This window comes from Vipera berus, assembly GCF_964194415.1.
Source record: "Vipera berus genome assembly, chromosome: Z".
Classification (NCBI taxonomy): domain Eukaryota; kingdom Metazoa; phylum Chordata; class Lepidosauria; order Squamata; family Viperidae; genus Vipera; species Vipera berus.
The window spans coordinates 105,055,718-105,069,488 of record NC_138205.1 but is presented as its reverse complement, the minus strand read 5'-3'; the positions used below and the strand labels follow the sequence as shown (position 1 = coordinate 105,069,488).

At 32.5% G+C, this 13,771-nt stretch overlaps 1 protein-coding gene across 1 annotated transcript in view; it reads right to left on the bottom strand.

Annotated features, from left to right (window-relative positions):
• DNAJC1 (DnaJ heat shock protein family (Hsp40) member C1) overlaps nucleotides 1-13,771 on the bottom strand; it is a 154,280-nt gene that overhangs the window by 92,440 nt on the left and 48,069 nt on the right. The window contains exons 2-6 of the mRNA XM_081345215.1: nucleotides 11,074-11,175; nucleotides 10,341-10,387; nucleotides 3,745-3,910; nucleotides 2,379-2,473; nucleotides 1,029-1,122 (exon numbers count right to left, since the gene is read on the bottom strand). Coding sequence (XP_081201341.1) covers nucleotides 1,029-1,122; nucleotides 2,379-2,473; nucleotides 3,745-3,910; nucleotides 10,341-10,387; nucleotides 11,074-11,175 — 504 coding nt within the window. The remainder of the gene's footprint in view (nucleotides 1-1,028; nucleotides 1,123-2,378; nucleotides 2,474-3,744; nucleotides 3,911-10,340; nucleotides 10,388-11,073; nucleotides 11,176-13,771) is intronic.

Here is a 13,771-nt window from a genome sequence, read left to right as displayed (position 1 = left end):
CACAGCCTAGGCATTCCCCAGTTTGTGGAGTTCAATTCCACAATTCTCAACCAGACTATGATTGTTGAGCATTGTGGGACTCTTTACTGGATATACAAAAGAAGCTGGATTTAGTTTAAAATATAAGTGGTAAACCAAAAGAATGATCTGGATGATTTTTTATAGTCTTTGCTTAATGACCATTCATTCCAAGTGATAGAGATGCGAAATAAATGGTACTTATGCCCAGTCCTCAAAGTTATGGCTCCCAGTCGTGTGGCCAAAATTTGGATGCTTGGCAGTCAGCATACAATGACAATCGAAGTTGTCAACTTTCCCAGCTGTCTATCTATCCACTTCCCCTCCATATACGCACAGATCTCTGCCCTGTTGACCACCCTGTACAGCAATACTCCTCAGCTGGGGCTGAAGTATAGGCCTGGGGCTTTCAGCAATCTTAGCCAGCTTTCCCTGCACCCAAGGCCTCTACTTTACCCTCAACGTTGCTGCCAATGAGTGCCATCTCAAGCCTCTGCATGTAGCCAGCCACTATAGCACCACAGCACAAAGTCTTGCATTACCCTGTGCTCCATCTTTTTCCTACTGCTGAGGCATCCCTGACCTGGATCTATGTGAAGTAGCTGCTGGCTACACCAGGCTTTCTTCTGGAGGCCATCTGCTCCTTTCCCCAAATAGCCATGTGCTACTTTTAGAAGGGCTTCTGAGGCTATGCCACTGTTCTCCAAATAGTACAGTGTTAAGCATTTAAAGATCCTTGAAATAATTTAAATAAATAAGAGAGGCAAAAATGCCAAAATAATTATTAAATTTATCTACTTAGATTTAATTTTGATAGTTTTGTCTTATTTACCACTTATTTAGCAGAACTCTCAATACCTCCATATTTATAAATATAGGAATGATTGACGTTCCATGTTTTGCAACATTAAAACATTTCTTCAGTCAACAAGAAATGAGCATAAAAATGGGGACAACTTAGAAAAACAAAAATACACAAAAACAAAAGCAGTAGGTTATTTCGTTATTACCTGAAATAATTGAGGCAATGCTTTTACCATTGTGTAGAACCATATTCCCACTTTACATGGAAGGAGGTCCCGCCACTGTGGTTTTTCCACCAGTCTACAGAAAACACATTTTAAAAAACAGAAATTACTAGTGTGCTTTTGCAGCCAACTAGGAATAATAAAGATTCAAAGTAAATAATAGCCTATCTTGGGAATATTTAATTAGTTTCATTCAGTGTGTAACTATTAAGTCAGATGTCTCTAAAACTGTTTTTGCACACTAGGCTCATTTCTCTCCAAATAAAATCTTCAGCTTTTTCTGATGGTTGCAATTGGAGGGAGGGAGGGGGAGGGAGGAAGGGAGGGAGGGAGGGAGGGAGGGAGGGAGAGAGAGAGAGAGAGAGAGAGAGAGAGAGAGAGAGAGAGAGAGAGAGAGAGAGAGAGAGAGAGAGAGAGAGAGAAAGAGAGAGAGAGAGATTAAGCACCACCAAACCAGTTCCAAGTGTTGACAACCAGTTATGAAGACTGTACTACAAGCAAGCCAATACATAAAAATTAATGTCATTTGCCATTCACTGAAGCACTGATGTCATAAGAATGGAAGATGGAAGAATGGTTTCTGCTCTCTTATCTTGCATTGATTCAGTTCATGTTCCTGCTGTGTGAATTATTTAAGCCTTTTATTTCTTTCTATAATTCAACAAAAGAAAAGATGGTATCTTCTGGAGCATTTTGATTATCGCTATTTCCTCCCCCATGGTTTGTTAGCTCCAAAAGTGAAGTGGGATTCAGCTGGTTCGCATCACTTTGGTAGAACCAGTAGCTAATTTTTTGTTGTTCAGGCCTAGAATGGACTTCCGAAAGTGGCATCCACACAGAGAACCGGTTGTTCACATATTTGAATCCCACCACTGAGTAAAACATTTTACTAATCTTTTACTTTTAAAGCCAAACTGTGTCAGACAAAATCAGACTAAAGTAATGACAGGTAAATTGTGCAAATAAAGACCATAGCAAGGATCTGATATTATGTAATACCAGTAAGCATCAGTCTTTCCTTAATTCTTTTCCTGAAATTAAAAGAAAACCTAAATTATTGGTTTCTTGTTAAAAAAGTTCTATCTAGACTTCTGTGTTGCTTGAAAATTCTTCCGAAATGTGCGTTCATTTCCTCTATAAAAATTCCTTTCTATAAATTGTCATTTATAACTTCAGCACATTTTTAAAAATAAAATATAACTCTTCAAAGATTCATTTCAAGAAATATAAAAACATTTCCAAATCTTATTTTCAGTGTCTGGTATGTCAAAAACTATTTGTGTCCCTTCTATGAAGGAACAGTTCTTCCAGAAGAATTTTCTAAGTTCCTACCTTTCACTCTTCTCTACACCAAGTTTTACTTCATCATTATTCTTTCCTCCAGACCTTTTCTTCTTCTCCTTCTTTTTTCTACTAAGCAACTCATCCTAAGCAAGAAAAGAAGAAAAAAAAGAAGATTTCTCTGCAAATAAAAGTAAAAATAAAACAGGACAGGGGCTACTAATTATTTTAAAGAAATCATTAACAGTAAGTATTGCCATGATAGTCCTTCTTTAAAACACTGGTTCCCAAACTTTTTTCTTCATTACCCAAAATTGCTTTTCAGAAAATCCTTTTTTACCCAAAGTAGATAAAATTCATTTACCCAAAGTAGATAAAAAAAGTAAATTGAAAATGTCCCTGTTGCAAGTAGATAATGGGTTCATGTGTCATTAACCCCCTCCCCCAAATCACTTTTATCCAATTTTGGGTAATTTTCCCAACGTTTGGGTAGGACTTCCTTAAACACATATGAACTCCAACAGTCAGGTATGTTACATTCACATTAATCAAACTGTCCCTTTTTACAGCTTTAACTTATTCTTCTCATTCAAAATTGTAATAATGTGGCTCTAAAAATATTTTTAAAATATAGATGGCTTAACTCCTGAAGAGTGCTGAAAATGCATAACCAAATTGATACATAAATAAGGATGTTCTTTTGTTTTCTGGTAGTCAGGAAGGAACCAGCATTTAAAACATTTCTTTACTGTTGTCATTAACAGTGAATATAAATTTCAAAGGTGGGGGGGGGAGAAAGGAGAAAAAAAGAAAAGGGAAAAAAAGGAAAAACCTAAACTAAATATCAAGGAAGGAAATTTAGCATGAATTGGTTTCTCAACTCTCCTTCCTCTGAGATCATCAGATCTTGATATTAGAACAAAACCTAAAATATTTATGTTCTTCAAAATTATCTTAATTTAAAACACTTCTAGAGGAAGAAAATACTTTTTTTTTCTTTTTCTTTTAGGACTATTTTTGTCAGCATGCAATCTGAAAGGCTAATTCAGACAACAAACAGCCTGTATATCTGCATGTATAAAAGATAGAGCATGATCAAGATTCCTCAGCTGTGCCAATACATTTTGCCACTTGAAGCAATAAACAACAAGACAGACTGAAGCTGACTGGACAGAGCGCAGAATCTAATTTTCAACACTGTTCTATCATCAATGTCCTCCACTATGCTAACGGAGTATTTCCCTCTCTGCTATCTCTTCTAACCCTCACTCTTCCATCTCCTATTTCCCGACTGAAGCTACCTGTTTCTCTCTTTGCCTCCCAACAGATTAACTATTAACAGTGTTAATAATGAAACATTAATGCTTAATTCAGAAATGCTGAGCAATTCTTGATGATTTTAGAGTAAGCTTCTTACCAGTTGTTTTTCCAGGTAGATAGACCAAACCACGGCATAATGTCCTACTGTGAGGATAATGAACAGAAGTAATGCCAACTCTTCATTGCTCATTTTCCTCACTCGCCTGTAATAAAATACAGGCTGTCGCCAATCTGGTAGCCCATTGATCAGGATATCATCATACCTAGGGCAGTAAAAACAAACAAACAAGCTCTCATAATGCATTTAAAATTAACCTATTTCCTTCTTTTTTAATGAGACAGATATGGCTATTTTGTTTCACTCATCACCTGTTTGTTTTGTTTTTAACAGCAAACTCCTACAATTATATAGCTTGTCAACATTTAATCTGGGTTCCTAGGATAAAATTTCAAACCAGACTGCTATGGAAATGTTTATCAATGACTACTTTAAAAATGGTAACTCTACTGTTCTTACAGCTCCCCCAATTGATTCACTGGAGAAGTGTTTTTTCTCAAAAATAAACCACATGTATTCAGACTCCCTGCCAATCAAGGGACATGTTCTGAGAATAAAAGAATTACAAAAGGATGATTGTAAGTGGAAAAGCAAAGACCACCAAAAGCATTTATTGGCTATAATTCCTTATTTATAGCCATATGTAAAAGCAGCCTTAATTGTCCAAAATATTTAGTTTTATAAAACTTTGATGTGGAAACTAACTTAGGAATGACTAGTAATTTAATTGTAAACATTTACAAAAATAAAAAACTGTCATTTTAAAAATGTAAAAAGAATAACTTTATCCTAGTAAGAATTTTCATTTTAAAGGTTGAATTTGCATTATTTCACATTAAAAAATAATTTGGATAATTTCTTTTTTATATGTTTTATTATTATTTTTTAAATTACAATCTTTAGAGGTTAGTAAACAACATGTTGTCTGGATTTACATATTTAACATTAACTTCTTTAATATAAATCTATTCAGTACTGCACAATCCAGTATTTTTTCCTTGATCCTCCTTTCTTCCCCATATTTTTTCCATTTTCCCTTCATTAGACAATTACAATTCTTAGTACTATTGATGTATACAAAATTAGACATCATATTTTACTAACATTATACCAATAACAATATCAATTTGTAAGTCAATATCTGTTTTTCATGCTCTTATTAAAGTTTGATTTCCCATCAATGTTTAAAGTATCTTTGTCATTTATGATTTTCTCAATATTATTTACATTTATATAGCCAAAAAAATTATTCATACCAATCCTGTTATTTTCAAATTTTCCATATCAAAAGAACAAAAAAATGCTATTTTAATTCTAAATCATATCTCCCATTATAAAAAGGTAGTTATATCTAAGGGCCACCCATTCTTTTAATCATATTCGAACAGAAAAAGCCTCCTGTGATAGATCAAATTCTCTGTTTTTTAAATCTAACTCTCGCTTTCTTTCTTTGCCAAGTAGTTTTCCAGGCCAAGGCAATTAAATTGCCCCAAAATTTTCTTTCTATTTTTGTGAAAGCTGCTTGGCACGAGGAAGACAATTTAGATAGAATACCTTTTGGGGGGAAACTCAATCCTTCCACATTCCCTTAAACATTTCCCCTGCCCACTTATGTACCATTTTCTACAATCTTCTTCCTTGTCATCACTGTATTTTGGAGAAAGGAGTAAGGGGTCTTTTGTATTTTCATTGTTATAGGTAGGTTTTGCAGTATTTTATTTGTATATGGCAGTCCATATTTCCCTTCTCCTATATCCTCCATCTCTAGGTCCATTTCTTCTGCTTCATAAAAAAATATTTTGGATAATTTCTTATATTTACTATTGCTAGTGTTTTAAAATGAATGATTTAAACACCTGCCAGACAATATTAATTTCTTACGTGCATAAAAATAACTTTCTCTGAAAAAAACAGACAAGTCTATTATTGAAAAGAGTTCAAATGGAGACATATTGTATGCTCAAATTAATCCTAAATAGAACACAGCTCATTGAATATTCTAATCACACTATTTCCAGTATTAAATCTGCACTAAAGGACTAATTTGGTGCAACACATTGACCAAAATATTTTAATTAAAAATATTCTGAGTTAGTCGCAAGCCTAATTACAGGAATAGCAATAGGGTCTATATTGTCATGCAGGTCAGTAGGACTCAGAAGTAGGTTTTTCTCAAGTAAATTGACCGATCCAGGAATAATAGTGCAGCTGCTAAACTGCCAGTCTTGACATGTAAATCAATTTAAATGCAACAACTGCAGTAGCTACTTTGACAGTTATTAAATTGATACCTTGGAGATATCTTAACAGAGAAAGTCAAACTTTTAAATTATATTTTTATTTAAAAAAATCAAAGCAAATTTTGATTGAATACCCAGGTCATACTGTTCATCAAAGCAAAATGCATTTTATTTCTAGAGTTAAATAATTAACAGAACACTTATTATAAAACTGCCTTATGTTAGTTGCTATCTATACAATTTTAAAAAACAGAATAAAATATAGCTTTATAAATTCAATTGAAATCTTTAGCCAATACTACTACTAAAAGACTTAAACTGCAATAATAAACAAATCAGCAATTTCCATAGTGTTCAATGGCTTTACTTTCAAGTAAACCTGTATAAGTTTTCCCAAAAAAAACTTTTCTTCCAAAAATAAAAAGAATCTTAATACTTTTTGGGACTGAAAATATCTTAAAATGTTAAATGGTTTCTTAAAAAAAATTAAATGTTTTTCAGATAAAATCAAGTCTAAAATTGAAACATATTTAACAAAAAATATTATAAATTATATATATGAATTAGAAATTTCTGATTAAAATTATAGAAATTAAACCAAAATAAAAGTTCATTCCAATACATCTGACAAATGTACTTCACTAATAATCAAAAAACCAGTAAGATTGTTTTTCAAAAATTGCACAATTCACAACTTGTGTATTTTTAAGTTTTGTATACCATTCTTCAAAGTTTTTCAAAAACAGATTTCAACAAATTAAAATTACAAATAAAAATCACAATTTATAATAGTAAAAACAAAAATCATGGTAGCTATCTCTCTTAAAGCACATTTAATGTATTTTCAGATTTGATGCAAGAAAATCTCACATGCTAAAATACACTAAACACTAAGTATTTACCAGGCTCTGTCTGCTATTTTGAACAAAAGTCTCCAAGGATTTAGTTCCAGAATCAATGCTCTATTGATTTTACTATCAGTGAACATTATGGCTCACATGACAGGCCATTTTAAGGGAAGATAGCTTCTATTATATGCCACTTTTTAGAATATATACTGTCAAAAGATAAATCACTGAGTTCTATAGCAATTAAGGACTATATTTAAAAATTAAGCTGTCTGCTTAATTTTTAGGAGTACATATAAACAAAGATCCTTAGTTAGTCAGAATGCTTTGATAATTTTAATCTTGTTTTTCACATTTAGAAAATTAGTTAATTAGGAAGTATAGACAATTCATTACAGCTCTTGTTTGTAGAAATCAATCTATCACATAGAATGAATCTTCAAAGGCATGCAAGAGAATGAAGCACATAAGTAGATTGTAAAGAGTTTTTCTGTTCTTTCGTTTTGCCCATTCTCCTAATTTCCTCATTTCAAATTATGAATAAGATAAGAGAAAATAATTCACTACATTCATAACTAATATAAATTGGAATAACTCCCTCAGTTCACCCTAAAATATTTCTTCAAACTACAGATTTATTTTGCAAAAGATGCAGTTACTAAACAAAAAATTTGACTCCTCATATTTAGGTGGCTCAAGGTTACTATAGTATAATTGGCTATCACATATGAACACTCAATCCCGAGCTATAGTCCCTAATTTTTAATTAAAATTGTGACAAGATTAGAACTGAAAACCTATCACAAAATTTAACTGAATCTTCAACATCATTTCATTTCCACAACTATGTATACAGAACAGGATGTAAATATATAAAATTTATAGGGTGGGGAAAGGACCCTTTTTTTGTACTGTTCCTTTTGTATTTTTTTCATGCATTTGTTTTGCAAACACACACAAACAAAAAAAACACACACACTCACACACACACACACACACACACAGAGAGAGAGAGAGAGAGAGAGAGAGAGAGAGAGAGAGAGAGAGAGAGAATGTAAATGAGTTTCAGAAGACTTCTATATTTTCCATATGGTAGTTCATTACAAAAAAGGTGATAGGATATACAAGTCTGGTGTTAGAACAATTATTTTGGTGCTCCACCAATTATTTTGGTCACAAGAATTTTAAAAATCTAATGATGAGTTGACAAGAACACTGTGGAAAAGTTATCAAAAAGATGCTGTTCTAATAATTAGTTTCTAAATAAATAACATGTTTGGATTATACTTTTAAAAAATTGTCTAATGAAAGTGAAGTAATTTGTTGGAAATCAACTTAATTTCATCTACATTTTAAAGCTAGGTAGCAAGTTATACCAAATTTATACTTTTACACGGCAACTAAAGTAACTATGCTAAAAGTAACTCCTACTATCAATCCACTATAATAAAGAACATAGAAATTTAAAATATCATTTTATCTGCTATTCACTCATCTACCATATGTAGTAAGATATTAAACCTTTGGGCATTGTGCAACAGTTTCCAAACTACTGTTTTCCTTCCTCCAGCTTCAGAATGCAAATGGTTTGACATGTGAACAATTCAAAGGAGAATTCAAAAGTTCGGCCTTTATACCAGCTTCTCTTTCACATGCTCTGGAACCAAAGATTCAAATTTCTTGTGAATTGGGAACTAGGTTCTGGGCAAACAGATTTAAAACCAGAAACTTAAGCTTTCTTAAATATTCTGGTATACATTTCAAATATGCTGGCTTAGTTTACAACAATGGATAAGTAATATTTAAAATGATGTTTACAGAATATAAAATAAATGGAACAGCTACATTCTGAGCAAACTATTTGTTTCATAGCAAAAAAAGACTGAAAATTGAAATAGCTGAAGATTTTGATCCAAATAATATTTTCAAACCTTAATATTATTAGGACCAACAAATCTCAAGGAAATTAATTGAATGAATCTTTATGCAACTGGGAAAAATATACTTTTAAGAGGGGAAAAGTATTTAAAAACCATTAGTTATCTCTTGGTTAGCTGTTATTTAAGGAAGATAAATATCCTGCATATTGTAATCAACACCAGCAGTTTTTCAACTGAATCAGTGAACCAACAGCAAAAATTCCTGCAGGCAAATACCTGGGGAAAGATTTCTCATAGAAGAATGGATGTTTTGTTTGTTGCTTTTAAGAGGAAACACCTGCTTACTACTGCACATTCCTAGCTTCATGGAAGAGATCATCATAAGAAATGGTGAGGCGTTTAACTGAAGTATCATAAAATTTTATTTTTGTTTAATTGTAACTCATTCTTAAAGACGGGTAGAGATTGAACTCCTATAATGTCACACACATCTAACATAATTTTATTAAGTGCATTAAAAAGAGCACAATATGTAAATATTTACACGAAACTTCTAAATAACTTGATATCCATGGTCAGCAACTACAAAAGGCAATTCCTTGACATTCCAACTGTATTAAAAAAAAGGCTGAAAAATTTAGGGTCTATATCTTTAGTATTAATTAGCTTAAAGAACAGTATGCATATAAAATGAGCACTACAAAAAATAGTAAAAATGATGCATCTATATGTGTACATGATAAGAGGTTGCATTTAAACTAGCTCGTACCTTTGCAACCATTTGACACAAGACATTGACCCCCATTGTTTAACTTCCTAAACTTCTTTGATCTATGACTCTAAGCTGAAAGAGTGCAGTAGGAGGCAGGGTAAAAACCATACACAAAATCACCAAAACTCCTCTGAACACTGTTCCTTGGCTCTTTCAACACAGAGGATTATCTGAAAGTAGATAATCTCTACTATGAAACCTGGAGTCATGCCAAGGCGTCTACAAAGCCAAGAACCCCTAGAGAACATTCAGCACCCCTGCTCAGAATATTGAAAACCTAGAGATATTTCAAATAGAACTCCTGTGCTGGTAGTAAGCCTTTTCTTCTTCCCCCCAAATATCTGGGTCATCAATAGCTAAATTGAGCATCCTAATAAACTCTGCAAGTCCCGATTCTTATTCCACAAGAATTGAGAAAAGCAAGCCAAGCATAAGTGATTGCCTGATTATGTTCTTTTCTCATGAAGAGTAAAAATATATTACTATAGTATGCCTATTAAAGAAATTACTGAATAATATAAAACAATTGAAAGCTGATAGGTTTGCTCACTGTTCTTAAATCTATTCATTTTGATAAAATAGGTGGGGGGGAGAAGAAACCCTGAAGATGGCATGGGGATTTGTTCTGAGGATCAAATTAACAATCAGAAATGTAACAGCTGAACAATGTGTTAGTAATTGAAAAATACAAATACATTTTGTGAGTGATTATAAAATCTTCTATTCCCTAAGAGGAAACACATTCATACTTACTGAGGATTCAGCAACAGTTAGAAATGTATGTAACAATCATAAACAAACCATAATTCTTGCAAGAAGTGCTGAAATCCTGGCTCATGTTAGTGGCTACAGGAGTTGAAAAGACTGCTTTGAAATATATTCAAGATAAACTCACCTATGCCTTCTCTCTTCATCCTTTAAAACCTCATATATGGCCACCAACTAGAATAAAAGGTACTTTTATGTTCAAAAACTCTGCACTGAAAAACCAGAGAGTTTTGCTATAAAATTGCAAAAATATTGGACTATCTTTCTTAAAGAGCAAACAAAGAACAATACAAATGATTTCTTGAAAACATTTAAAACTCTCAAACATTTCTAGCAATATTCCATCTTTGGCAGTTCTAAATATTTTTTATCCACAATATAAGGTAATATTATTTTAATGTTGTTTAGCCTGAAATAAAAATATTAAACATTTTAAAATATTTTATTGGTTCACTAATATTCATAAAAAATCTACCAATAGATTCCACGTGTGGAGGAAAAAATATTTCAACATAATTAGAGGTCAATTTTAATGTACAAATAAACCAAAACTTGTACAAATAATTGTTTTCCATTTGCTAAAGTATAACTTGTGACTCTGTCCTAAACAAAAAAAAATCCCATAATATCTAACTGCCAAATTTAAGAATTGCCACCTAAGAAGGTTCTATTTTATACAATGTACTTTTCATCTTTTTGTTTTGTTTCATCTGAACCCTTTTTTAAATATTTAGGGGGGGAAATAAAGCTTAAATGCTTCCAAAATCCTGAATTCATTTCTAAATATAGTACAGTCATAATGTGGTACATTTTTCGTATTTTTAATGATCACATAAGATTTGATAGTAATTATCACTTACTTGTCTAAACTGGGTTTCAGCATTTTCATCTTTATTCTTGTCTGGATGTAATATCAGTGAAAGCTTGCGATAAGCTTTCCTAATATCTGCTGATGGAGCATCCTACAAAACACAAAGCAAACTTTGTCAGAAATGAATTTCCAGAACCTTGTTAAGATCGGAGAAGGCAGCCAACCAAGCGCAGGGACCTGAGGCAATGTAATTTGAGCAATCATTCTTTACAGCCAGGATATGCAGCCAGTTAGGCCCTCAAGACTGAACAATCGGTCAATCCAATTTTGTTCTCCTTTTAACTTGTTTCAGTACCATGTGCTCATTACAAGAAGATAGTATTTGCCTGGATACTTTCAAACACTTGTTTCCTTAAAATGAGCAACTAAATCTTCAATGGCAATTAAGAGATCAAGGGGATAAATTAAAATTAATATGCCTGACCATCTTCAAAAATACCATTTTTTACTCAGGAGTTTTCTTATTTCTATTAGTTCATTACTGGTTAAAGCTGTAGTTTTACTACTAAATTTATATCTCTTTAATTTCTTGCAGAACTTTCAAACAAACACTGATGCTGCATAAGAGGATCTGTAAGGTATACCAGCTTCGTTTTCAAAAGAAACAGAAATACTAACAAAAGCAATGCCCCAAATTGCAGTTCAAGTTTATTTTATTCTTTAATCTTGAAACAGCCTACTAACTATATTTTGGGTGAAATCTCAGAACTTCCTTTTCTAAAAATACACAGAATAAAATATATGAACCTAACTCCTAGTGCTTTTTTTAAGACACACTGTGCCTGTTGCCTTCCACAACTGATCAAAATATCATTTGATTACTATTGGCGGAAAGGATTATTTAATATTGTGTCAAAGATATTCAAAGTTATAGTATTCTGAGTAGTATGCAGAATCACCGTATCAATTTATTTCAATATTTCTCAATTGGTGAGTCCCTGATAAATAGGTGGTATTTTGGGATCTCAAGCACAAAAGATGCCTGTGGAGATTCTCAGTCATCCCAGTCATGGTTGTCTCTAAGGTGCTTTTTCAAAAGGCAATTGGGCTATGTTTTTTCCTTGAGGAAAACAATGTTTTGCTTCTCATCCAAGAAGCTTCATCAGTGAATCATGAATCATGAACTGATGAAGCTTCTTGGATGAGTAGCGAAATGTCTTCTTCCACAAGGAAAAAATATAATCCAGTTGCCTTTTGAAAAAGCACCTTTGAGACAAGCCCAAAAGATGTTTCGGGACAGAGTTAAAATTTTGTTAAGAAAATTAAGCATTAAGGATTTGTTTTTAGAAAAGTATCTTATTTAAGTTTGAGTCAGTGTGCTCAATGTATTCTCAATGCATGTATGCTGAACATTTTCTAAAATAGAGTATATATGCACAAACTTACTATAATTGGTCAAAGTAAAAAGAGCCCCTAAAAATGTAAACCAAAAGCAAGGCAATTAAAGCGGCACTGTAATTAGTCTGTCAAATCTTCCAATACAAAGCATTGTTTACTTCATAAGATTTATAGCATAGTATAAAATATTTGAGGCCAGAAGGGAATAGTAAGGTGGGGTATATTCTGTGTGAGGGAATGTCTATGTCCATATGGCATATATACATTGAGAAGCTACATCCAGTAATCATATATATCCCATGAAAACAAATTCTTGAAAATGTTATATAATTTATCCACCTGCAGGTTTCATTCATACAGTCCTATTCTGAAGTGTTTTACATGTAGTAAATGTGCAATGTCTGAAACATCTTTGACTAAATGAGAGAAATAGTACAAAACTTGTGGATAAAGAAAAAATATTCAAAATTCAAACACAATTTTGCAGAATTTCCAGCTCCCATAGCTAAGTAATAAAATTTTACTGAAAATCTAGATTCATAAGTACATTTATGAAGGCCCCTGAACATGAGATTTGTTCTCACTAGAAACCAAATTCCATGCAAATCAATGGAATATTCTACCAGTGTTTATTTTAAGGACGTTTACGTGTTTCTAGAAACTAGTAAAAAGGATGGGACTAAAAGACACTTACATTTATCTTTATGACAACTGCCTATAATATAATTCCAATTTATGCTATATGTATAACACTTTGGCTTCTCTTATTCAAATATTCAAGCAGTAACACTTGAATCAAAAATTACATATTGGCAAAAAAGGAGGAAAAGAAACAAAGTTAGTTCATTTTAATATCCAATCATGTCAGTATGAAGTGAAAAATGATCTTATTTTATAGAAAGCCAATTTGTAATATATGTAAAATAAGTAATTTAAAGACTAAAAATTTACTCCTCCACATATTGCTTTGGCAAGATGTCTCACTAACACAATTTCATTGGAGTTGGCTATGAGAAGGTGAGTTAGCCAAGGCAGTATTGACCATGACTTTGCAGTCAATTACACTATCACAAATTGCATTCAGCATCTGTCACTTAATTGTGATTAAATCCTAAGGGGAATGGGGAAGTCCTTTAAGATGGGAAGGCGGGAGGGGAGTGAGGGTAAACTAGGGAAGGTGCAATGTTTAGTACTCAGTAATGTTTTGACCAACACTAGAGGTTGTGCAGACCAAATTCTATAAAATTCCAACATTGTAATATTTAATTGCTTTTTTATTGAACAGAGACTCATGTATCATATTACTACTAAACATATATAATCTATTTTCATATCAGCACTGTACAGGT